General features: G+C 40.6%; 2 protein-coding genes across 2 annotated transcripts in view; one reads left to right on the top strand and one right to left on the bottom strand.

Annotated features, from left to right (window-relative positions):
- Window positions 1-2,001: 2,001 nt before the first annotated feature.
- Window positions 2,002-9,627, bottom strand: vapa (VAMP (vesicle-associated membrane protein)-associated protein A). Its single transcript, XM_081353127.1, has 6 exons — window positions 9,401-9,627; window positions 8,150-8,302; window positions 4,953-5,056; window positions 4,359-4,439; window positions 3,816-3,983; window positions 2,002-2,528 (listed from the first exon to the last, which is right to left on the bottom strand). The coding sequence occupies exons 1-6, from the start codon at window positions 9,456-9,458 to the stop codon at window positions 2,367-2,369; spliced, it is 726 nt and encodes a 241-aa protein (XP_081209253.1). The 5' UTR covers window positions 9,459-9,627; the 3' UTR covers window positions 2,002-2,366.
- A 747-nt stretch (window positions 9,628-10,374) lies between these two features.
- Window positions 10,375-27,500, top strand: part of ppp4r1 (protein phosphatase 4, regulatory subunit 1) — a 26,333-nt gene continuing 9,207 nt past the window's right edge. Inside the window, 12 exon segments of the mRNA XM_081352736.1 lie at window positions 10,375-10,536; window positions 10,614-10,655; window positions 11,495-11,579; window positions 11,885-11,991; window positions 12,389-12,531; window positions 14,607-14,753; window positions 17,310-17,417; window positions 17,502-17,567; window positions 19,645-19,803; window positions 20,961-21,079; window positions 21,817-22,283; window positions 26,890-27,032. Of these exon segments, the coding sequence (XP_081208862.1) occupies window positions 10,530-10,536; window positions 10,614-10,655; window positions 11,495-11,579; window positions 11,885-11,991; window positions 12,389-12,531; window positions 14,607-14,753; window positions 17,310-17,417; window positions 17,502-17,567; window positions 19,645-19,803; window positions 20,961-21,079; window positions 21,817-22,283; window positions 26,890-27,032 (1,593 nt within the window). The 5' untranslated portion in view covers window positions 10,375-10,529.

The following is a 27,500-nucleotide window of genomic DNA, read 5'->3' as shown; positions in this document are numbered from 1 at the left end:
CTGTCCCTTTAAATGCAAATGAGCTGCTGCTCCCGGCACAGGGGGCGGAGCTACAAGAGCTGACGCGTGTTTGTGTGTTAGCAGCTCCGATTACCTTAAACACACACTGAAAATTTCCGGAGTCAGACAAAGATGGAGAGACTCTAGAAGTGACAACATTTCTGAATGGTTAGTTGATGAGTTTATGAAGCTGATGTGTCATTATCTTCTAGTCATTGATTAGCATATTCTGTCTTGATAATCTATAAATTGTGTTCCGGGGGCGGGGTTTATGTAAATTCTAGGGTTGGTGATGTCACTAACGTGGGAGGAATGTGGTGTAGTCTCTACCAGCCGTTTGTTGTAGTCCTTAAAAAGTGATTTCTGTAAAAGCAAATATCTCCCTTTGCTCTGAACTTTGAGCGTCGTAACTTTGCAGATGTTGTTTATGCTCAAACAGCAACATTACACACTAACAAAAGTTAGAAAAGTCAAATCATAATCAACCACCCCTTTAAAGTAATGCCATGCTTGAGTTTCTCAGGACCTCCAGAGCCGAAGACTTGATCGGGAATCACCGCTGTAAATACTCCAGCCGAACTGAAGTCTGTGAACTGCAGTGATTATGGGATTAGAGCAGAGGACCTGAATGAAACCTCGTCTCGTGATGCATGAATGAAGCCTGTGACTCTTACCGTTTTAATCTTACAGTTCAGGGTTATTATAGTGAATTAAACCATTAAAAAAAATCTTACCTGAAATAGTTGACTTGCAACATTTGTCATTTCCATTTAGTTTAAAGGGTCTATATGTAGAATTCAGAATTCGTTCATTTAAAGTAAAAAGTTGGATCTACCGTTGCAGTGATACACTTAAATAACAGAATAAACACAACATGAGAAAACAGCAGATCAGAAAGCATCAGAGATGTTAAAATTACGCTATTATAAAGTATATATGAGACTATCATTTGATTCAATCCATTTTCTGACGCGTTGACGTTACCGTACACGTTTTTTTTGTTTCTGTGACTCATGAAACAAATGCTTATACAATGTTCATCCACAGAAACATTGGCAATAAAAAGGCGATTAATACATAAATTCTTACATACACTCCTTTTAACTTTTGCTGAAATCAGTAAAACTGAAATAAAAATTAATACAAACTTTATAGACTGAACTGACAATAATAATACTGGAACTAAAATTAAAATAGATCATTTAGAACTATAAATGTACATAAAAAACACTATATTAATAAATGATTACAGTATGATACTTATAGTTCGCTAAAACCATAAAACATTCCTCATTTTAGTCTACAGAAGTTTAACTTGATGTACTAAAGTAAAATAATTTACAAAAACTATATAGACATTTTTTTAAAAAAAGTACTAAAATGACAAAATATAAAGACGAATTTAAAACTATTATAGTATTGTACCGATACTAACTTAAAACACTGAGCTTCTGACGCCATTAATGATTCTTGAAGTCAGTTTGTAGAATAATGGATTGTTATCGTCAGTCTCTGCATTCACTCCATCTAGACACATTTCCAGCTCATAATTTACGCATTAATCGTGAGGAAAACATTCACCAGTTGGTGGTTTGAGCTGAAGCCGGGCGTCATGTGACGTGCACAACATGAACACACAGATCCTCTCACACACACACAGACGAGTGTTAAAGATTCTTTATTTGAGCAACGGTCATCATCACCACGGGACAGGACTGCAACATGGCGCTCTATTCAGTCAAGTTGAATATATAATCTGCATAAAGAAAATTTTGTGTCAGCGGGAAAACATGTTTGTCCCGTCAAACATTCAAGAAAATAAAAGTGGAACGGGAACGTGTGTCACGTGACCAATCCAGCGACAAAGTAGCAAAGACGACTGGTTTGTTTTTCTTTTTATTAACGATGAATCTGCATTTCCCATTTTTCTCAACATAATCTAAAAGAACATGTACATGACACTTAAAACATTCCATTAAACTCTTAATAAAACCACAGAGAAAAAGAGAAACACGTCCTTTTATTTATTCATAGGTTGATTTTTTCAAGGTCTCTAAACACACACGAGTGCCTCCGCCGAGACGGCTAGTGATGCTTCGACAACATGGACGATTTCTTCTTCCCCGACCCACAGAAAGACCCACAGACGGCGGAAAAGAGGGAGAAACGAGCCATCGTTTCTGAGAGTGAGTGTGTGTGCGTGTGTGTGTGTGTGTGTGTGTGTGTGTGTGTGTGTGTGTGAGAAAGGCAAGGCCTGTTTGAATGATCCTGTACACAGACACGTTTGTTTCCGCTGCCGTAGGGCTCGTCTCGACGGTTATCGACATGAACGCACGCTTGTCTCGCCAGCCCAGAACACACCGACTCTACAAGACGAACTTCCCGAGGAAGAAGCCGATGAAGATGGCGGCGATGACGACGAGCAGCGACGGGAGAGATCGGGAGCCCGGGTCTTTACTCAGCATCGACGAAGACTTCGACACCGAGCTGTCGTACTGATTAGCCTTCCTCATCCTCAGGCCTTCGTCCTGATCGGGAGCGACACACACACACACACAGGTAAACACACACGCACAGGTAAACACACACACACACACTGGATCATACTGGAAATGCTGGAATAATGATGATGATGTGTGAGATTACGCCATCTAGTGTTCACAGAGCGCATCATCTGATGCCAACGAGTCCCCGCTCAGAGCATTTCTGCTGTTTATCATTTATAAAACATCATTTTATTTTATTCTTGAGGGTTTGAATGTTTTACATTGAAGAATTTAAGACAAATATCATAAGAGCAAAAAAAAGATTATATAATTATCAAATATTAATTTATTTTACAGCAGTAATTGCCTATATTTCTGTCTTAGAAAGAGTTAAAAAATAATCATAAAAAATGAGGTTTAATAGAGAAAAATGTCCAAATATATTTTAATATTATATTCATATTTTAAATATATTTATATTTCAAATAAAATACTATATTAAATATTTTATCTATTTTACAGCCGTAACTGCCTGTATTACGGTCTTCCGATTTATAATTACAGTTAAATAATAATCGTAATAATTATTATTATTTATAATTTGATTAGGTTAATAAAATGCCAGTGTGAATGTAATGTGGACTGAAATACTAAAAAAAGAGGTTTAATAGTGAAAAATGTTAAAAATATATATTTTAATAATTATATTCATATTTTAATATTTCAAATAAAACACTTAAAATATCTATTTTACAGCAGTAATTGCCTATATTTCTCTCTGAAGAGTTAGATATGTGGACCTTGACAAAAAAAATGTTTAATAGTGAAAAATGTCAACGACAAAAATAATTATTCATATTTTAAATATTAATATTTTAAATAAACACTTAAAATATGATCTATGTTACAGTACAATTGCATTTTACAGCAGTAATTGCCTACATTTCTCTTTTAAGAGTTAAATAATAATCATAATTATTATTAATAAAATTTGATTAGGTTCATAAAATGCCAGTGTGAATGTAATGTGGACTGACTTTTACAACCGAAAAAAGGTTTAATAGTGAAAAATGTCAACAACAAATTTTTTTAAAATATATTAATATTTCAATTTCAGTATTAACCTAGAACAGAGAACGTGTTTATTAATCAAAATATACAATTCTCAGGAAGTAAATATCTTAGATCTAATCTCTAATAAGGGGTTCGGCAGACGTTGGGGATTCCCTGATTTAGATCATGATAGTGATATTGGCTGAGTGTGAACGCTCTCCAACGCAGCAGAGCCTGTGTGTGTGTGTGTGTGTGTGTGTGTGTGTGTGTGTGCACCTTGAGCTGGCGGTTCTCCTCGTGCAGTTTTCCCACTTCCGTCTGCAGTCTCTTGCACTCCTCCATGACCTTCCTCATCTCCGCATCATCCAGGCTCCTGGCTCCTGACGGGCCCTCGGCCCTCGACGCGCTCACTCCCGACGCCGCTTTGGTGGACTCCAGCTCGCTCTGGGCACACACACACACACACACACACACACACACACACGGTCAAATCTACTTCCAGGACTTTAAGCACTATTTCTGTTTTTCCCCAAGGACTTCAATCAGAGATCTCACTTATCAAACAATATCTTTATTATCTTTCAAATTCAACAATTAAGCAGCGTGTGTGAACTCTACAGACACACTGAACTCTACAGACACACTGAACTCTACAGACACACTGAACTCTACAGACACACTGAACTCTACAGACACACTGAACTCTACAGACACACTGAACTCTACAGACACACTGAACTCTACAGACACACTGAACTCAATATCAGCTTCATTACAGAACACGTGAATATGAATATGATGAGAGCGACACACACTCACCATCTTCTCCGTGTCTGACGGCATGTCGAACACACAGCGCAGTTTAGAGTCCATCAGGTCGTCCGGCTTGGCATCTTTCCACTGCGGACGACAAACACAACCTCTGAGATCAGGCGTTTCACAGGAAGTGATGTCACAGGCTCACACACACCCAGTCAGACATGAGCAGATAAACACTGTGTTTCCAGGATTTAGAGGATTTCTGGGATGATCATCAACCTCACATCAAAGTTTATTTTAAAGTGACAGTCACACATTACTACATGTACTTACTATAGTAATAACAGTAAATTATGCATAATTACAGGTAACTAACCCTCAACCCTAGAGTACGAACATGTAGTTCATTAATATTACCCAGCACTTATCTGAGTAAGTACATGTCACTACATCACATTAAAATAGTGGCTTACGCTTTATTTTAGGGTGTCGTTGTTACAGTGTAATGATATATTTAAGCACTGAGTAATATTAATTAGTTTAGTTGTAATGTGTGAGTGCTGGATATGGATAAGATGATGTGTGAGTGCTGGATATGAATATGAATATGAATATGGATATGAGTGTGTGATGACGGCGGGAGCAGAGAGTCACCATCGCCTCCAGGTCCGTCGCTCCGGCCGGCGCGAAGATCGTCTGCACCATAAACTTGTGTTTGCTCTTCTCGTTCGGGTCGTAATCAAACGGCTGCAGCATCACTGGAAGAGAAGAGGAGATCATGAGTGTGTGTGTGTGTGTGTGTGAGATTCACATCGTCATCTACGCTAATGTCCTGAGGGATGCTCTAGTGTGTGATCTGACATTATGGAGTATGTACTTCACTCTAGAGAGACACACTCTCACACACACACACACACACACACACACACACACACACACACACACACTCTCTCACTCACACACACACACACACACACACACACACACACACACACACACACACACTCTCTCACACACACACACACACACACACACACACACACACACAAACAAACACTCTCTCTCACACACACACACTCTCACACACACACACACACACACACACACACACACACACACACACACACTCTCTCACTCACACACACACACACACACACACACACACACACACACACACACACACACACACACACACACACACACACACACACAAACACTCTCTCTCACACACACACACACACACACACACACACACACACACACACACACACACACACACACACACACACACACACACACACACAAACAAACACTCTCTCTCTCTCTCTCACACACACACACTCTCACACACACACACACACACACACACACACACACACACACACACACAAACACTCTCTCTCACACACACACACACACACACACACACACACACACACACACACACAAACAAACACTCTCTCTCTCACACACACTCACTCACACACAAACACTCTCACTCACACACACACACACACACACACACACACACACACACACACACACACACACACACACACACACACACACACAAACAAACACTCTCTCTCTCTCACACACACACACTCTCACACACACACACACACACACACACACACACACACACACACAAACACTCTCTCTCACACACACACACACACACACACACACACACACACACACACACACACAAACACTCTCTCTCACACACACACACACACACACACACACACACACACACACACACACACACACACACAAACAAACACTCTCTCTCTCACACACACTCACTCACACACAAACACTCTCACTCACACACAAACACTCTCTCACTCACACACAAACACACACACACACACACACACACACACACACACACACACACACACACACAAACAAACACTCTCTCTCTCACACACACTCACTCACACACAAACACTCTCACTCACACACAAACACTCTCTCTCTCTCACTCACACACAAACACTCTCACTCACACACAAACACTCTCTCACTCACACACAAACACACACACACACACACACACACACACACACACACACACACACACACACACACACACACACACACACACACACACACACACACACACACACACACACACACACACACAAACACTCTCTCTCTCTCTCACACACACTCACTCACACACACACACACACTCTCTCTCACACACACACACTCTCTCACTCACACACAAACACTCTCTCACTCACACACAAACACTCTCTCACACACACACTCTCTCTCTCTCTCTCACACACACTCACTCACACACACACAAAACTCTCTCTCACACACACTCACATGATGCTGTGGTCTAGTAGGTCAGACTAGTGCGCTTGAGCTTCTATAGCACACACACACACTCTCTCTCTCTCTCTCACACACACTCACTCACACACACACACACACTCTCTCTCACACACACACACTCTCTCACTCACACACAAACACTCTCTCACACACACACAAACACTCTCTCACACACACACTCTCTCTCTCTCTCTCTCACACACACACACAAACACTCTCTCTCTCTCACACACACACACTCACATGATGCTGTGGTCTAGTAGGTCAGACTAGTGCGCTTGAGCTTCTATAGCACACACACTCTCACTGCGTGATTTACTCTATTAAATGTATTTATAATCGCACCGCCGGTAGGAACTCTGAAGTGACGTAAGACACGCTTGTTGTCGGGACTTTTATTTTGACGGCGCTGAGAACGACTGAGCTCACATTCTCTGTGTTCATTAGTTCACGATCTAACAGTCCTGTCTAATACGATATTAGATAGAACTTTTAATTACTATCTACTTTCTATGTATGACAGTTAACAGCGTATGTGTGTGTGTGTGTGTGTGATGAGCAGAAATACATGATCATGATTCTCTTGATCTCCTCAAAGTTGTGTTGGAGTTTCTCCTCAGCGTAAAGATTAAGAGCTTCATCTATCTCTGTTTTACACGTTCGTAGAGTTAGTAAATATACAGGCTATAATCTGTGTTTACACTGCCTTTTATAAAAATGGCAGATGCTTGTGTTTCGTATGAGTTCGGCCAATCAGTGAACACCAACGTCACGGATATTTTAGACACAGTTTTGCCTGTTTTTGCTCTATTTCACCAAAGAAAATAACTCAAATAAAGACACAGGACTGTTGAGCGACACACTGCGGTGTTCATCACTGAATGAACGAATCAGTTGAATCAATGACTCTCTCATTAAGACAGTTAAATGATTCATTTCTGAATGAATCAGTTGAATGAATGATTCAATGACTCACTCATTAACAGTGACTCGCTGCCACCTACTGGCAGTTTTAATATCACATGTAATAATTTTGGTAATCACTTCTAATATCAATATTCAAAGTTTTATGTTTAAAACATCATTATTTCTGCATGTGTAACAGCAGATTAAACACATTCATGTCCCTCTGATCCCTCAGTCTGTGTAAAAGCATCTAAATCCACTTCAGATGCAGATTCTGTTTCCTCTCAACATATCAATTTAGCCGATACTGATTAGAATTCTATTAGAATTAGAATGCATACATTTAATTAGGTTAAGAAAATGGCTTTATAAAGGTAAAAATGCCGCTAAAAGGTAAAAATCAAGTTAAACTTGTTGGAAAAGATGATTTGTGAACAGACCAACACACAGAATATGAAGAATGTAAGAAACGTTTGGAGTCAGCTGTTCCTAAACACACTCAGCAAAATCTGGTCTAATTAAAGAAAACCCCAGAGAATAGTGATGTGTAACTGTGTGTCAGCATGGCGAGCGTGTGTGTGACCTCTGACCTGAGATGGTGACGGTGGCCCCGGGGTCGATGAGGCCGCTGTTGGGCCGCACGCAGTAGCGGCGAGGCGCTGTGGTCTTCACTTTGAAGCATACTCTTCTGTCGGACGGGTTCCTCAGCTTCAGGTTAGTGGTCACCACATCTGTGAAGGGTCCTGCACACACACACACACGTTAAAACCTGCAGGAGTGTCACACACAATCAAATGCAGCGGCACACAGGAATTCTGGGAATGTCAGTTTAAGACCTTTCCCTGTACATCAGGCAATGAGACGACTTGCTCTTTAAGGTTACAACTATTATGAATATAGTAAGTGAATTACTGTAGCATTTATACGGTTAAAATTACCACAATGTTTACAGTGTTCAGGTTCTCTGGGACGATAATAACGAGTATATTTGTGAATATTAATGGTGAATCCCATGTAATGAAGCTTCGTCTGTAAGGCTCACATGTCGTCAGATGGGTTGGTTTGTTCAAGTCATTCATAAATAATGCAAAAACCCTTTCCTATCCTTACGGCACAAACACTGTCCTGCAGAATCAAACATTCTCCATCATGACTCAAAGCATAAAGAGGGATTCATATAGTCTATTAAACTGAATCAAACACTTGAATTTAATGAGTTATTAATGCAGTATTGATCATAAAATATGGCCCTTCAAACACTATATTTCCAACTATCATATTTACACTGTGAAGCACTTCTGTTAGGCGTTTAATGTGGCATAAATGCATATTCACAGTGATTTTAATTGTGTACTTTTTTACTAAGAGCAGGGATAAGTCTGGCTTTATACAGCATTACATCTTTACACAGAATTGTGAGCCTTAAATCAGTCTAACAACACGTTTAGCCTTAAATCACCTTCAGATAGTGCAGTATTGATCACACTGATGATCAAAACTGCTTCTAACACTAGATCTGATCGAGAAGCAATAATGACAGATCAGATTCATTCAAGATGTGAATCTTTAATCTGTTGTTAGCACTGAGGCTAACTGTGACAGCTCACTGAACACACTAACGAGTGAACGAGCCTTTTACAGATCAAAACACGTCTTATAGAGAGAGCGGATGTTAAAACTAAAATCACTTATACGCGTTTTCCCCCAGAGGCCTGCAGATCCCCGGGAGTCGCGTTAAACAGCCGCCGAGGGAGGGATGCAGGCATGCGGGCGCGCGCGAACAGGCCTCCGCGAGCCGGCTCGGTTACAACGGCCGGTTATTCGTGATTAAACCGGTTTACCTCTGAAACGGAGGTCGCTCGACGGGTCGAGGATCAGAATCTGCTCCAGTTTGGACATGACAGCCGTTAAACGGGACACACACACTCGCGTGCTGCTCAAGAGCCCCGGCCACGACGCGCGCGCACTCACGATCACACACACATACACACAACAGTCGCGCGCGGCTCGAGCACTGGAGGAGGCAGGCCGGCTGCGCGCACGGCGGGACACGTCACTCAGATGAACACGGGGGAACTGTTGTAGTTTTTTTTTTCTTTTTCGTTTTTTTTTTCTCACAGCTGTTATCCTATTTCCACATAAGTCTATTTAATTTTAATTTAATTAAAAATACAAAGACGCGGGAATAATTCGGTTAATCTGAATCACTTCAGCAGCTGGGGTCGCAGTGCGCATGCGCGGTGACTGATGACCCTTGGGGTTACACGTCGTTCTAGACATAAAAGCACAGAAACTGGTCGAACTGGTAAAGTGTGTGTGTGCGGGCGTGCGTGTGTGTGCGTAGCCTTCTGCCACGCCGCATATTTCAAAAAATAAAATAATATACCATGTGCAACAAATAAACGTCTCACTTTTAGACTCCAATAAAAAAAAAATACAATAAAACTATTCTTTAACCAAAATTATGTCATTCTAAGGCTTCCCAATAAATTTATATTATACTCATGTATTTTAATCGTGTTACTATCCTGTATATTACGTATATTACTGTAGTTCTGATTCTGAATGTACTTTGTTCTTACTGTCGTACTTTATTGAAATTCAATAAAAATACAATAAAAATATATATATAAAACAATTAAATGGCTTAAAATTGTGTAACCTATAAATAAACAAATAAGTAAATAAATACATAAATACGAATAACCATCAATAGAGTGAGTTCTGGTAATCGTCACTGCGCATGCGTTCAAAAGTATCCGTGCGTGCGCGTTCTAGAGGCTGCCCCTCGGCGCGTGCGTGTTAAAGGATCAATGCGCGGGCCCGGCGGCAGTGCTCGAGTGGAGTTCAGAGGCGCGTGTTTGTGTGTTTTTGTGTAGTTTTGTGTAGTTTGTGTAGTTTGTGTAGTTTGTGTTGCGGCGCTTGTTGGCCATCAGCACAGAAGCGGGTTAAATGTAGAAGCGGCGCACGATGGCGGGTGTGTACAGCTGAACACACACACTTCTGACTAAACACTCTCACACACACATTCACTGATCGTGTTGTGTATTTCAGATCTCTCTCTGCTGCAAGACTCGCAGGAGGACACGGACGGATGTGAGTTTCATCTCTCTGTGTGTGTGTGTTTGTGTGAAGTGAATAGCGTTAGCATGTTGTCAACTTTACGTTTTAACGTGATTCATAAACAGCAGGTCACGTGACCCGCACAGCCCGCTGCTGTACTGAGGTAACTCGAGGTGTGTGCATGTATATACACGCAGAATGAAAACACTGGACGTAAACAGACCTTCAAAGAACGTCACGTCCACAATCATGGTATTAGCATGGTAAAAACAGGGTGCTTGTTGATGGACAGCAGTGCTTGGGTTTGAAGATAATAGAACCAATGATGCAAACTTCATCAAATATGAGACCGGTTCAGTTTCAGCCAATAGCAGACAGTCAAAGTCAAATATCTGAGTATGTGTTGTGTATAAGTATTATTTTAATCCTGTCATTTATATACATCAGTTAATTAGACTCGTCACGTTATAAACTGAACAAATACCTCACAGATTTCCTAATCTTCATTATTTCCACATCAATAAATCCAATATTATCCACATTCAATCACATAAAGTAATATATATTGATTATTGTATATCTTCACAAGACGTCGCCCAGCTCTAATCTGAGGTGTTATTAACATCATGATTGTCTGAAACAAATAGAATTATGAAAAACGCTGAATTTCACTGAGAAGTTTATTGCGAAGTTTAGGATCTTGCGCTCATCGCTGAGGTTGATGAAGCTGGAATCGCTGTGGGATGATTGTGTGTGTGTGTGTGTGTGTGTGTGTGTGTGTGTGTGTGTGTGTGTTTTGCTCATGCTGTCTCTGTGTCTAGTTGGTGTGGATGGATACAGCTCAGAGTCTGACGCCATTATTGTGCCTTCAGTGCTGGACTTCGTGTCTCAGGATGAGATGCTGACTCCGATGGGCCGACTCGACAAGTACATCAGCAGCGAGAACGTCTTCAACAGGTACACACACCTTCAGTTACACGTCTTCAACAGGTACACACACCTTCAGTTACACGTCTTCAACAGGTACACACACCTTCAGTTACACGTCTTCAACAGGTACACACACCTTCAGTTACACGTCTTCAACAGGTACACACACCTTCAGTTACACGTCTTCAACAGGTACACACACCTTCAGTTACACGTCTTCAACAGGTACACACACCTTCAGTTACACGTCTATTTTCTGGGGTTTCTGGGATCATCAGGCCATTGAACGGTCAAATGATGAGTGATTATATCTGTGTGTGTGTGTGTTTCAGGCAGATGGTGGCCCGCAGTCTCCTGGACACACTCCGCGCCGTCAGCGAGGATGAGCGCGAGTGTGTGTCCGTGCTGGAGAGGATCGACAGACTCGCAGACGACTCCGGTACGCAGTTCACTCCCTCACAGAGAGTCGGGTCCAGAATGACTTTCATTAATGCTCATGTGTGTTCAGATCTGTGCTGTGAGAGGCCTGTGGTTCCACGTGTGTGTTTTGTTGTTGTTGTAAATATAATTTATTCTGAGGCAATAGTCAGCTTTAGCATATTATAGTTCTGATGTGATCTTCGTTTTAAACTATTTTCGCTGCTGAAATAGAATAGAAACAGTCAATATTGCGTCTAAAATGTTAGTGATTTAATATTAATTACTTGGTCGTATGAAACCAGTGTCACATTTTCACTCATGATGGTATTCCACACTCTTGGTCGTGTGAGGTCGCCTAACCTTATCATATGTTATATATATATATATATATATATATATATATGTTTGTTCCTCAGAGCCGACGGTTCGAGCAGAGCTCATGGAGCAGATCCCACACATCGCCATCTTCTGTCAGGAGAACCGGCCCTCCATTCCCTTCGCCTTCTCCAAGTTCCTCTTGCCCATCGTGGTCCGATACCTGGCCGACCAGAACAACCTGGTGAGTGCGAGTCTCTGCTGCTCCAGCTCTTCAGGGCAGAGGTCATGTGACGTGTGTGTTTCCTGTCATGTGACTTGTTTTCTGGTCATGTGAGGTGTCATGTGACGTGTATTTTTCTGGCAATGGGACATGTTTCCTGGTCATGTGACGTGTTTCCTGGTCATGTGACGTGTTTGCAGGGGCACGTTCTAGTTCTAAACGGTGCACAACGTTTTGCTACGGGTTTCCGGGTTGAACGTCATGTCTCCTGGAAGCGGCGTGCACCGGTGTGCAACGGGGTTTGAGACGCGTTTTCTCTTGTTTGGTGGGTGTGTCAGAACTGCAGTCCAATCAGCAGCAACATGTATATAAAGCACGCGGTATTAAAGTGAACTCGCACAATGGGTTCAAGGAAAGTAATGTACAAATGTGTTGATGCAGCTCGGTATACGCAACAACTGAGGATATTAGAAGACATGTTTGTCGTAATTTTTATTGTAAAAATATAGGATATCAATATAATGATGTAGTTGTTTATGTTTTTAGCTTCATTGCAAGTGTATGACATTTGGTATAGAAATAAACAATGGTAATTAAGTGCTTTCCCTAAAAATGAGAAAGAAAATACAGGTATTAAAACAGTATGAACTACAAATAAAGTCAGTATGTGAGGCTAAATAGAAGTGTTTTAGTCTGAGTTAGGTCAGATGTGCTTCAGTTCCAGCAATCCCTTCACTCGACTGGGATGTTCTCTTGTGTTCTGGGCGGCAAGTGCAGTGACTGTGACATCGGGCATATTCTGTAGTATTAAACACATATTTATACCGACTTCATCAGGCTCAGAAAACTCTTCACTAAGAACACAAAGAATGGCCTTCTCAGCTGCCGTAGTTGTAACTTTTGCGTCATCAGAACAGTGTGTTCAACGCATCAGTTTCTGTTTAAAAAACTTTGTGCAACGTTTTGTCGGGGCTGAACGCAGCCCTGGTCATGTGACGCGTTTTAACATGTTTCTTGGTCATGTGACTTGTTTTTCTGGTCATGTGACATGTTTCCTGGTCATGTGACGTGATTCCTGGTCATATGACGCGTTTTAAAGTGTTTCCTGGTCATGTGACTTGTTTTCCTGGTCATGTGACGTGTTTCCTGGTCATGTGACGCATTTTAACGTGTTTCTTGGTCATGTGACGCGTTTTCACGTGTTTCCTGGTCATGTGACTTGTTTTTCTGGTCATGTGACATGTTTCCTGGTCATGTGTGGTGTTTCCTGGTCATGTGACGTGATTCCTGGTCATGTGTGGTGTTTCCTGGTCATGTGACATGTTTCCTGGTCATGTGACGTGATTCCTGGTCATGTGTGGTGTTTCCTGGTCATGTGTGGTGTTTCCTGGTCATGTGACGTGATTCCTGTGCTGCGTTCCAGTCCAAAATTGTTATGCCCTTCACTCGCTAACTTCCCTCCGTCTCGTTCACTCGGATGTACGTCATTGCTCACGTTGCACAAGTGCCCACTACTGGCGGAAACTGCAATGGTCTGAACTGGAACGTCCTAAGCCCTTGATCACTTGGAATCAGCTGTGGAGTTGATTTATTATTTACATTTTTTTTATCCTTTAAGAATTTGTTTAATGCAGCATCCAAATGTTTATGTGTGTTTGGGTTTTAAATAAAATAAAAAAATATAATTAATATATCATAGAGTTGTCTGTTGTGGTGGTGGTTAGACGAGATATGTGGTGACGTCACAGTCGTACTGCATTGTGGGACATATAGGTGCCTGAAGTGTACATTTGAAGTAGACTCGCTCCCTCGGTCAAGATCGAGGGAACGAGGGTCTGTCCATATAAACTTCCCTCGTCCACTTCAGGAAGTGGAACGCACTTCAAAATGGTGGCGGGGATTCCCCCGAGGGGAAGTGCTTAGGGAAGTTCGCAAGTGCGTGTCTAAAAGTGGACTGGAACGCAGCACTGGTCATATGATGAGTTTTCACGTGTTTCCTGGTCATGTGACGTGTTCTCAGGTCATGTGACGTGTTCTCAGGTCATGTGACGTGTTTTCACGTGTTTCCTGGTCATGTGACGTGTTTCCTGGCTCAGGTCCGTAAGACGAGTCAGGCGGCGCTGCTGGTTCTGCTGGAGCAGGAGCTCATCGAGCGAGGAGACGTGGAGAGTCTGGTGTGTCCCGTTCTGGTGGACCTCACCGCTCCGGACAGCAACGACGACGTCAAAACCGAAGCCATGGCGGTGAGAATCTGTGTGAAAACTTTATGTAACTATAACTTAATATCATAATAAACCTAATGAAACCATGATAATAAATGACTTCCTTCATACGAAATGAAGGTTTGTGGGTTTAATCAGTCTGTGTTATAATATAATATAATGCATCACGTTAATATTCACAGCAATAAAGTTAAACGTGGACATATTTTAAAGGTCCCGTTGCATGCGATTCCATGTTTCAAACTTTAGTTAGTGTGTAATGTTGCTGTTAGAGCATACATAATATCTGTAAAATTATAAAGCTCAAAGTTCAATGCCAAGCGAGATATTTTATTTAACAGAAGTTGACTACAAAAAACGGCTCGATTGGACTACACCCCTCTACATCCTGCATTAGTGATGTCACCAGAACCGTTTCTTGACTAACCTCCGCCCACAGGAATGCTCCCTCAACTCTACTGGCTACTTGCGCACTTCTTATAACTTAGCCTACTGTGTTTACTCAGCTCTTACGGTGATTTTCTGAAGTAAAACTGACGCTTCATCTTTTGTGTGATGTACAATAAACTTTATTAAACTCATCAGTATATGTTTGATCATCATTCAGACAGCAGACTTGTACGCTATTAATAAATAATGGATACACAGCCTACAAGCAGATGACAAATACGTTATAATAACCGTAATTAAACCACTAAACCATACCTGTTTCATCTCTATACAGCACTCTGACTCTGTAGGCATTATTGTCCGACTCGAAATGAACGCCGTTACTGAGAGTTTCTGATATTATCATCATTCCGTGAGATGAATTTTTCCTGACAGACTGAGCGCGAGCTCATGAAGCTCCGCCCCCTGTGTCGTCCAGCTGCACCTCATTTGCATTTAAAGGGGACACACTGAAACGGCTCGTTTTTCTGAGCCCCAAAAAATGTCAATTTAAACATGCTGTAAAAAATGATCTGTTGGGTATTTTGAGCTCAAACTTCACATACACACTCTGGGGACATCAGAGACTTATTTTACATCTTGTGAAAAGGGGCATAGAACGGGACCTTTAATATATTCTTTGTTAGTTTATTTTATAATGAATCATATAAATATACATTTTCACAGCATTAAACAAAATAAAATGGGCTTATTTATTATTATTATTATTATTATTATTATTATTATTATTATTATATTGTATTATGATATTATATAAATATTAATTTTCACAGCAATAAAATAAATATGGGCCTATTTTTATAATTATTATATTATATAAATACAAATTTTCACAGTATTAAAGTCATATGTGCCTTTTATCATTTTTAATTATATTTACATAAATATAAATGTTCAAAGCAATAAAATAAATATGGACTTATTTTTTTAATTATTATATAAATACTATTTTCACAGTGTTAATGTAAATAATATGGGCCTATTTTATAATATTTTTATTATATATTATAATTATATAAATATTAATTTTCACAGCATTAAAGTAAGTCATATGGGCCTATGATGTTTTTTGGATATATTAGAATTATATAAATATTTTTTCACAGCATTAAAGTAATATGTCTCTATCATTTTTATTATGATATTGTATTATATTTACATAAATAATTTACACAGCATTAAAGTAAATAATATGGGCCTATTGTATTATAATTTTTAGTATTATTATATTATATACAGGGTTCCCACGGGTCATGGAATTTCTGGAATGTCATGGAATTTTAAAAGGTCTTTTCCAGACATTGAAAGTCAGGGAATTTTATATATTTTTTGTCCAAGTCATGGAATATCAGGGAATTTAATTTGTTGCTTTAAATTTTAGTTTCCATTTATCAAAATGTAATTTTTCTATAACGATTTTTTTATCGCGCTGTTTCACACATCTTTCTACGGAGCCCCTGAGGGGACCTTTGCAAAAATAATAATACGGACTTTGATTTGATTGTCTGCTATATATTTGCTTCTCATTTATTAAATACAGGCAATTGGTTGATGAAAAATATATTAAAATTAAGATACAATTTATAGAAAACGAAATTCACTTTAAAGAAAGGCTTTCTACAAAACAGAACAGCTCGGTGCTCCGCAAAACAGCAGCCTGTTTTGCCGTTCATTATAGGTCATGGAAATTCATCTTTTTAGTCAGTTAAAGTCAGGGAAAAGTCAGGGAATTTGACATTTGGTTTAGAGTGGGAACCCTGTATATAAGTAGTCATTTTCATGGCAATAAGTAAATAATATGGTTATTTTTTATTATCTTATATTAATATTAATTTTCACTAATTAAAGTAAGTCATATGGGCCTATTATATTACAAGTAAAAAAATAGCTGATAATGAATGCACCAAGTGTCTAGAAAAACAGAATGAAATCGTTTATTTGCAGTTCTTTATATGACAGTTAATGGTCCGCACAAAGTTCATAACGTTGACGCTTGTGCTGAAATCCTGGAATTCTGTCCCGTGAATGCCGTCTCCGGTGTTTCCCACTGAACGCTGTCTCCGGTGTTTCCCACTGAACGCCGTCTCCGGTGTTTCCCACTGAACGCCGTCTCCGGTGTTTCCTCAGATCATCTGTAAGATGGCGCCGATGGTGGGCAAGGACATCACGGAGCGGCTCTTCCTGCCGCGCTTCTGCGAGATGTGCTGCGACTGCAGGATGTTCCACGTGCGCAAGGTGTGTGTGAGTCTGACCGGCCCGTGTCTGGGAGTCGAGAGGACGAGGGCTGATCAGAGGTGTGTGTGTGTGTGTGTTTGACAGGTGTGTGCGGCAAACTTCGGGGACATCTGCAGTGTTGTTGGAGGAGAGGCAACAGAGGAACTGCTGGTATGATACACACAGCAATAGCAACTTTATTTATATTGCACAGTTGACCCTTCGCAGGGAGTTTGATTGACAGGCGATCTGACCAATCATAATCCGCCATCCGCCGAATCCGACCTTTTTGTCGGACACAGCAGTCAGGAGAGTTAGTAGATTAATGTTGCAGGATTTGAACTTTAAACGGAGTGTCCTGACGTCTTTCCGCGGTTAAAACAACATTCCTTCTGATGTTCACTCATGTTTATTTGATGCTTTAAATGAACTAGGAGGAAGAGATGATCTGTTCACGAGCGCTTTAACTGAGCGACGACACATTAAAGAGACACAAAACCGTATTTATTGTTTAAATTTCTTTAAAAAATGACCAAATTTGAAAGGTGAGACTTTGTTTCATATCAGCGTAAGCTGGTCTGTCCTGTCTCAGTGTGTTGTCCGTGTCCTCTCTGCTCCGCGATGTGTGTTTCTCTGCGTGAGGACAGGGTGTGTGTGAGAGAGGCGTGGCTTGTCGGACATAGCAACAGTAACTAAAGGGGGCGGGGCTTTGCGAACGGTCAATTAAGGCGAGACACTACAGGCAAAAACTGTGTTCATGCATCTGTCAATTTTGAGATTTGGGCTTTTTGGCTTTTCATAAAGTGTTTTTTTCAGATTAGTGGACAGAAAACATCCGAAATACACATTTAACTGTCTCTTGTAGAGCACTTGATCTGTGTGCGTCAGTTAGTGTATATCTTTACAGGCCGTTCGCTCTACATGAGCCTGAAATCTCCACTTCAGTAACACTTCCATACTCCAAAATTTACACTTTTATTCTTATTTATATTATGAAGTTTTTTTTTATTATAATAAATATATATACAAGTCAAGTCACCTTCATTTATATAGCGCTTTAACAGTATAGATTGTTTCAAAGCAGCTTTACAGTAGGCGCGTTTCCATTAAAGATTTGCGCAAAACTTTTGCGTTTTTTTTTTTTTTTTACATTTTAATTTTATTTATTTTTCTTTTCTTTTTTTCTTCTAAACATTGATAAAAAACATTGCGAAAAAAATATTGTGAAATGACGGCGTTCCAATTAACCGATGTTATGCGACTAAAACGTCATTTTTTCCTCTCGCGATAAGTCATTCCAAAAATCACGGCAACGGACGTTGGTAGATATATCACAGCCACGTACCGCACTAGACATTATTATTATTATTAATGGAAGGAAACGTATGTGTGTTTTCCAAGCATTAATGGTAAGGAAAGACCCTTATACTGTGAGCGGCTCATATGAGGAGTTTCTCACTCGGATCTGCGGCGAGGTCTTGATTGTGGCATTTCTTTGAGGTTTAGAATCCAGTATTTCTGTAATTCTTTTGTCTTTTATGAATTTAATAAAGAGCTCTGTCTCATATTCTGTCCAAACACACCGCGTCGTCTACGTCAGGTGACTGTAAATGCGGAAAAACTGTTTCTATTGCAGTTTTGTGAAATATTCCTTTTTCGAATTGCCTGAAAAACCTCCTCATGCGAGCGTAAAAACTTTGAGATAAATGGGAGTTTTTGCGAAATTGACGTGTTTCAATTGGGCGTATTTTCAATTCGCGCAATTTGAAGGGCAACGGAAACGCGGCTAGTGATAACCGGAGATTACAGTAACAGAGATTGTTTCGGCTTTACCGCAGCTCTAGAATAAAGTTAATTGTCCAGCTAAAGTTAGTTTTAGAAGAGAAGGTGTTAGTATTAATGGATTAACAAGTGTTGCTGAAAAAGATGCGTCTTCAGGCCAGTTTTGAACAGATTTTATTAAGCAGGGTTTAAAAAACACTCAGATTTTATGCATTTTGGCTGATGCTTTTATCCAAAGCGACTTAACATTGCATTTCAGTGTACACATTTACATTCTTACCAGTTCTCATCAGTTCTTGCTTTCCCTGGGAATCGAACCCGTGACCTTAGAGTTGCAACCTCTACTGTTTGAGCTGCAGGAAAGCCTTTATAAAAGTTGTGATGTTATCAGCTCTGTGTTTTGTGTTGCTGGTTTCCTGTCGTGTGATGCGTCTTCCTGTCGCTCCTCTCTCCCTATCCGGTCCAGCTTCCCCGGTTCTTCCAGCTCTGCTCGGATAACGTGTGGGGCGTGAGGAAGGCCTGCGCCGAGTGTTTCATGACCGTGTCCTCGGCCACGTCTCCAGAAGTGCGGCGGACCAAACTCTCCTCTCTGTTCATCAGTCTGATCAGCGACCCCTCGCGCTGGGTACGACACACACTTCCTCTCCTTCACCAGTTCACTTCTGTGTTAAAGGAGTCGTTCACTTCAGAGTTAACATTTACTCTCCCGCTCGTCATCCAAGATATTCATGTCTTTCTTTCTTCAGTGGAAAAGAAATGAAGGTTTTTAAGGAAAACACTCCAGGATGTTTCTCCATATAGTGACTTCAATGGGGTCCAACGGGTCGAAGGTCCAGATGTGAGTTTCAGTGCAGCTTCAAAGTCTCGACACGATCCAGACGAGGAATAAGAGTCTCATCTAGACAAACCAGCGGACATTTTATAACAAAAATAAACATTTATATACTTTTTAACACAAATGCTCATCTTGCTCTGGCTGTGATGCGCCACACATTACGTCATCAGGTTGAAAGGTCAAGCGGGACCTAGGCGTAAGAACCGACCCAGTGTTTACAAAGCCAACGTGCGAAGACGAAAGGAGTTAGAAATTCTTATTTCGCACGTTAAAAAATAAATACAACCTCACGTTATGTCAATCACGTTTACACACTTCCACCGAAACTTTCGTCCGTGATAAAAAAATTCAGATCAGGTTCGATTTTCTGCGTTTTTCGCATCCGTGTTGTGTCAGTTCAGAGCCACCGAATGACGAATACTGAAAAACGCATACGAACATTTCCGACTCAGTGTGCGAGACCGTAAGTCAAACGCCCTTTACCAAAAGAAATATATAAATAAAAGGCAAAACGATGTCGGCCAATTTTGAAGTTTGAGGAAAAAATCCGCCCTTCACTACATTTCTGAACCGGAACACGCGCAACCTTTCAACGCGATTACGTAATGCATGAAGTCCTGGACCTGCAAGACGGGCATTTGCGTTTAAAAGTATATAAATGTTTATTTTTGTTATAAAATGTCCGCTGGTTTGTCTAGATAAGACTCTTATTCCTCGGCTGGATCGTGTCGAGACTTTAAAGCTGCTCTGAAACTCACATTTGGACCCCATTGAAGACACTATATGGAGGAACATCCTGGAGTGTTTTCCTCAAAAACCTTCATTTCTTTTCCACTGAAGAGAGAAACACATGATCATCTTGGATGACGTGCGGGAGAGTAAATCATCAGGAAAATTACTTTCTGAAGTGAGCGACTCCTTTAATGAGCGTGTGCTTCGGTCTCCAGGTGCGTCAGGCCGCGTTTCAGTCGCTAGGTCAGTTCATCTCCACGTTCGCGAGTCCCAGCGGTAACGCGGGCCAGTACTTCAGAGACGAGGGGAACTGGAGCGAAACGCAAACACACAGGTGAGACGAGCGACGGATGAAGAGCCTCAGTACCTGCTTTAGCACTTTCAGGTGGAGTTTCGGGTTGGATGTGTTTTCTGTCTTTTTTTTATTTTTTATTTATTTATTTATTTACATTTATTTAAAAAAAATTCTGTTCAATTATTACTCACCCGATGTCTTTTTTCTTTTCACGCGTATTTGTTAGTATGTGTTTGCATTTAAAAAAAGTGTAATTACAAATGAGCGTTTGTTAAAATACCAAATAAAAAGATTTAAACACAATGAAGGGCTGAGAAACACAAATAGATTTAGCAGAAGGCTTTGACGTCGTTGAATAAACATGAGCACTGCACGTTTCACAGTCTAAACGCGGAGCGGTGTTTTTGTTTAGAAAGTTTCGATGTTATTTCAATTGAATCTTTCTTTGTTTCCTGATAACACTGCGTTTATGAACGAGACTTCTGCCGCTCCTACAGCGCCTCCTGCTGGACCTCTTTATAAACACTGCAAACCTGTATTAATGCTACAGTATTCACTCATGACAGTAAAATGGGGCATTCTGAGTCAGTCTACTGCAGTGTTTCCTCTCTCAACCTGTAGAAAATGAGGTTAACACACAGTCATGCTTGGAAAAAGTAAAAAAATACTGTCATATGCCGTGAAACTGGTATAATTTTGAAAAATACTGTGATATAAATTTTTGATCAGCACTAACAAACCTTCGCTCACTCACATCTCATTTGTGTCTCGTTCAGCACAAACACAGAGACGCCTGCAGTTTCCCACAATCCCTCGGGATGTGAGGTGGAGGTCGAGTCCGTGAAGTGGCTTCATGAAGAGACCGAGGACCGGGAATCTCCCATATCAGCGCCGGATAATCCCAATCCCAATCCACAAGAGGAGCAGGAGATCTTCAACTCCTTCCAATACTGGAGGACACCGATCCCAGAGATCAGCCTGGACCTGCTGGAGAAGGGGGAGGAGAAAGGGGAGGAGAAAGGGGAGGAGAAAGGGGAGGAGAAAGGGGAGGAGAAGGGGGAGGAGAAGGGGGAGGAGAAGGGGGAGGAGAAGGGGGAGGAGAAGGGGGAGGAGAAGGGGGAGGAGAAAGGGGAGGAGAAAGGGGAGGAGAAGAATCGGCCATCCGCTCCGGCGCTGGGAAGAAAACAGCTGGAAGAGCTCATCGAAAACCTGGAGCCGCACATCGATGACCCGGATGTCAAAGGTGAGCGCAAGCTTCTCCTCCTCCAAACACCCACACCTGCGGTCTCTGCTCTTGACTAGGGATGTCCCGATACCACTTTTTCACTTCCGATACCGATACCGATGCCGCAGCTTTGGCTATTTGCCGATACCGATATCAATCCGATATTTTTATTTTATTCTTGAACTAATACTAATACTAATAAAATATAATGGAAGCACTTTGCTCAATTAGCCACATAAAAACATCTCACTCAAATGGAGAATAAATACTTCTCCAGTATATAGTCCACAACAACAGTTGATAATGAAAGACTGCCAGCCTTTATTCAAAAGACCTCGAGATATGTTTGGCAACCTGAATGAATTTAAATTAATTTGCTATATTTCAGATCAAAATTTGTTTCCTTAAAATTTTAATTAACTTTAACTTTATTCTCATCTGAATTATAAATAATTTATTTCTGTATAAAATAATACTACTTTTAAAAACACATTTGATTTTCTTTTTCATTCAATGTAGAATGTGTAACTTAAAAATAAACAGATTAGTGCTCTAATTTAGGACAAGAAATGAAAACCAATGCAATGATGAATGTCCAAAAGATGAGAGAATTTTTGCTTTTAAACTGTGTGTGTGTGTGTGTGTGTGTGTGTGTGTGTGTGTGTGTGTGTGTGTGTGTGTGTGTGTGTGTGAGAGATTTTGGTTGGGTGACAGTTACAGTTTGACAAGAGTTGACAGTTTGACAAAAGCACAATGTTGTGTTTTACACAAATATGAGTAGGCTAAACACTTTTTGCAGTTTTAATGATGTCCTGTATGAAAATGACGGAGTATGTTTTTATGTTTCCACTGTTCGATCGCGCCCGTGCCTCTCTCTCTCTGACACACACACATTCCAGCATTGCAATCTTGACATCGCAGCCTGTTCATTTTTCTGCGTTCACACCAAAACGCGAATAGAGCGTCAAATTTGCGTCTATCGCGTCTAGTTCGATGCTTGAACAGTTTGAATCCATTCGCGCGTCCAAAGCGAATAGGACGCGCCGCGCGCGTATAATGATAAAGTGAGCGTTTGAAGCGATATAGACGCGCGTTCAGAGCTAAGGCGGGCTACAGATTAGGTGTCCCTAAAGAACCCGCATATGCGCGTATCTAACAGTAACGTTAGTTTCGTATTACATTAATTAATGTGCACGCGAGATTTATTTATTTTTATACCGTGTATTCTCTGTGTAAATCCATGCACCGAACGTACGTTCAGTACGAATACGTACCGTTACACCCCTAATGGGTATCGATCATAGGTATCGGATAATTTTTTTTCTCCCCTCTGATATCCGATCTAGCATTTTGGGCCAGTATCGGCACGATACCGATGCCGTGGATCGGATCGGGACATCCCTACTCTTGACCACTTCTCTACTTGCATGACGTATTTCCTAGGGGTGATCCGTACGGATCGGCTGTCCCACGGTTCGGCATGCGTGTGATTCGTGGATTAACTGCTAAATTTAACTATCGTAGACTGAAAGTTTATGATTTGGACGTGTTTTTGTCTTCCCAATTTGCACATTCAAACTATTTTAAACGCAGAAGAAGAGGCAGAGAGAGAGAGAAAAATACCTCTGTATGTCTTACATTATATAATTTAATATAGTTAATCAATATCACCCCAAGAGTGCCGTTTTTGTCTCCAAATATCAGCATGATTACAAAAGTAGGGCCCTATAATTTCCGCGATCACGGAATCGCGGAATTGGCAAATTAACGCGGAATCTAGTGTCAACGCGGAATTTTACATATTTGGAATAAAATTCTGTTTTTGTGTGGGAGAAAAACGTATGTCTGAGGAAAATCGCATATTACTGAGAGAATGAGCAGAGAGAGAGGGCCGGTCGCGCGTGCGCGCGCGTCTTCAAACTGTCTCGCTCTCTCTCTCTCCCTCGCGCTTATTAATCTAAATCAATTGAGAATTGACTCAATGGTAAAAGATCGGAAGAACGAAGTTTCACGTGGAGCATTCGGATATTATTTTCCTGAATTAGGCTACCGCTGGGTGTGAATTGTGCAAAAAAAAAAACTTTTTTACCTTTCCTTCTTCTCTGAAAAGCGTTCCGCCCATTCAGCTGACATAAAAAACACTTTCAATAAACTAAACAAAACCTATCCAATGATGAAATGTTTTCTGTGTTGACAAATCTTGTGTGATGTCCTAAAACTGCCGGGATAATCACACAACGCGTACAGTCTGCTAATGACACGTCCGATTCGCGAACTAATGACTCCTTTGAACCGATTCACTTTAATGAATGGTTAAAACAACTGATCTGTCCAACACTGAATCGGTTCGGTGTATAACAAAATCGGTAACACTTTACAATAAGGTTCCATTTATTAAACTAACTATTAATAAACTGCACTTCTACAGCATTTATTAATCTTTATTAATGTTAATTTCACCATTTAGTAGCCTACATTATTTAAATGAAAAGTTGTATTTGTTAACATTAGTTAGCTTAATGTACTGTGTGAAGTAACATTAAAAATTATTTTAACTTAAGATTAACTAAGATTAATAAATACAGTAACAAATGTATTGCTCGTGGTTCATGTTAGTTAGCCTAATACATTCACTAATGTAAACAAACCAAACCACATTTAACACTTCTTAAACTGAGAATTTCGTTTGTTACCTCAATAAATTTTGGGTCATTCCTATTTTATTTGTGTATATTTTAATCATTAACATTAAAAACACAGTAAAAATTACAGTAAAGGCCAATATTGATTTTATACAACAGTTCAATAAATAAGACGTTAAAATTTTAGAAAAAGTTAAAATATTTTAGACACAATATCACCTGTTTTTGCTCTATTTCACCAATGAAATAGCTCAAATAAAGATAGGACTGTTTTGCGTCTCTGAGCGACACACTGCGGTGTTTCATCACTGAATGAACGAATCAGTTGAATGAATGATTCAATAACTGACTCATTAAGACAGTCAAATGATTTGTTTCTGAATTAATCAGTTGAATGAATGATTCAATGACTCACTCATTAACAGTGACTCGCTGCCACCTACTGGTGAAAAATCTACTTCAGAAACTTCAAAAATCAAGAGAGAGAGGTGTGTGTTTCAGACAGCGCTCACACTGAATTGATTCCTCTTTTGTGTTTCCTTGCGCTTGAACGGACACACACACACACAGTGATGTCTAAACACCATCTCTGTGAGTGTTCTCTCGGTTATATCAGTGAACAGTGGAGAAAGAAACCGGATGTGTGTCGGTTTATTCGTCTTAAAGTGACAGCAGTCACCTAATATTCCTGCTGTCGTCTGAGTCATTAATGTTAATAAAACAACAGAATACAGTTTTAACTGATGAAACTATATTTAATTTCTACAGTGAACAGTGTTATTTTACATTTAGGCTTCATTATTAATGTCTGTACCTGAACACTACTGTTAGACTTTAGTTTATTTAGGATTAATCTCTGCTTGTAATTTGTGTATTTGTTCTTATTTTATCACTGACTGTTCACTTGTTTTTAATAATGTGTGAACTTTATCAGTTCGGCTAGTAGTTTTTGATGTAGTATCGAAGAACTTGATGAATGATCTGTTGCACCACTAGTACTTCCTCTATTTGGCCCTGCTAGTGTGTGTAGAACTTTTGATTACTCAATGGGACACACTTATAGTCTTAAGTGTTTACAGAGCTTTTATTTATTATATTTTCATTACTTTTAAAGTCTACATGTCTGTTCAGTAGTCGCTATGTAACTAACAGAAGACACTGCACCAAGAAAATGTGTTTTTGTTTTTACTACCAAATTATATGCATCTAATTAGTTTTACATGAGTTCCTGAAACATAATGCATGATGGGATACGTTTAGCGCAGTGTGTGTTTAGTGTGCATTAAGAGTGTGTATTTGGACAAGGCATCTGGCTGAATCGCAAGCTTGTGTTTCCCAGTTTGTTGTGGTCTTAAGGAACACAAGGCTTAAAGCGGCTGAACCGAGACCTTTGTGTCGGTGGAAGGAAGCGAGTGCAGGAAGTTGCTGAAACACTGAGCCGAAAAACAGAAGGAGTGACGCACAATAACTGTTCAGAAGAGGAAGATCTTTATTTCTCCTCAGTGTTGCTGTGTGATCATGAAGAAGCTCCAGCTCTTCTCTATATCAGAGTCAGTGTTCCTGAACTCCTGAAACGCCTCCACTGTATCTCGAGTTTCTCCCGGGAACGAACACGTCACAATATTCCTCATTATAATAATTAATGCGCAGAATAAAGGGGCGGGGCCTGGTTGAGTTAGTTAGTCAGTAGTGTGTTAAACTGGTGCTTATGGTAAGGGGCGGGACATTTCCCAAACACACTCGAAGCGCTCGACCAGTCACAACACACTGCTCCAGCCGACCAATCAGAGCACAGTGTGCTTTTCAGAAGGAGGGGCTTCATAGAGACAGGAAGTAAACAGAGTGTTACTGACAGACTGGGAAGAGAGGAGCCGCAACAATGGAGAATATGAGGAGAATAATCAGCATTCAAGCAGGAAAACCCATGCTCTGTGCTGATGTATGTGTGTGTGTGTGTGTGTGTGTGTGTGTGTGTGTTTCAGCACAAGTGGACGTCTTGACGGCGGCTCTGAGAGCCACAGCACTGGATTCGGGACTAGAGGACGCTTTCCTGGAGCCTCGTGCGGCCCAATCCAATCCCTTCAGTTCCCAGAACCCCTCTGAGCTCCTGTCAGAAAACACACAGGTGAACACACACACACACACACTCTTGTACATCTATCTTTAATGAGGACATTCATTGACACAATGCAATCTCTATCCGCTTACCCTAACCTTACCCATCACAACTAAGTGCCTAACCCGACATCTGACCCTAAACTGACCCTTAACCTCATTATAACCTTATCCCTAAAACCAAGTCTTGACCCTCAAACACTTTAAAGGCTCTCAGAGACTGAGGACCGGCCAACATGTCCTCACTTTACTCTCTGTGTCCTCACTCCAGTGGTCTAACACTCAAACTGGTCTTCACAAAGATAGTTGTACACGTGTACACACACACACACACACACACACACACACACACACACACACACACACACACACACACCTGAGCTCCTGTTCAGAACTGGGATCATGTTGATGCTCTGTATTTTAGAGGAGTCGTTCACTTCAGAATTAAAACGTCCTGATAGTTTACTCTCCCGCACGT

This window comes from Scardinius erythrophthalmus, assembly GCF_964197995.2.
Source record: "Scardinius erythrophthalmus genome assembly, chromosome: 22".
In the NCBI taxonomy this organism is placed as follows: domain Eukaryota; kingdom Metazoa; phylum Chordata; class Actinopteri; order Cypriniformes; family Leuciscidae; genus Scardinius; species Scardinius erythrophthalmus.
Note: the sequence above shows the minus strand (reverse complement) of the source record. Positions and strands in the feature narration are given on the sequence as shown.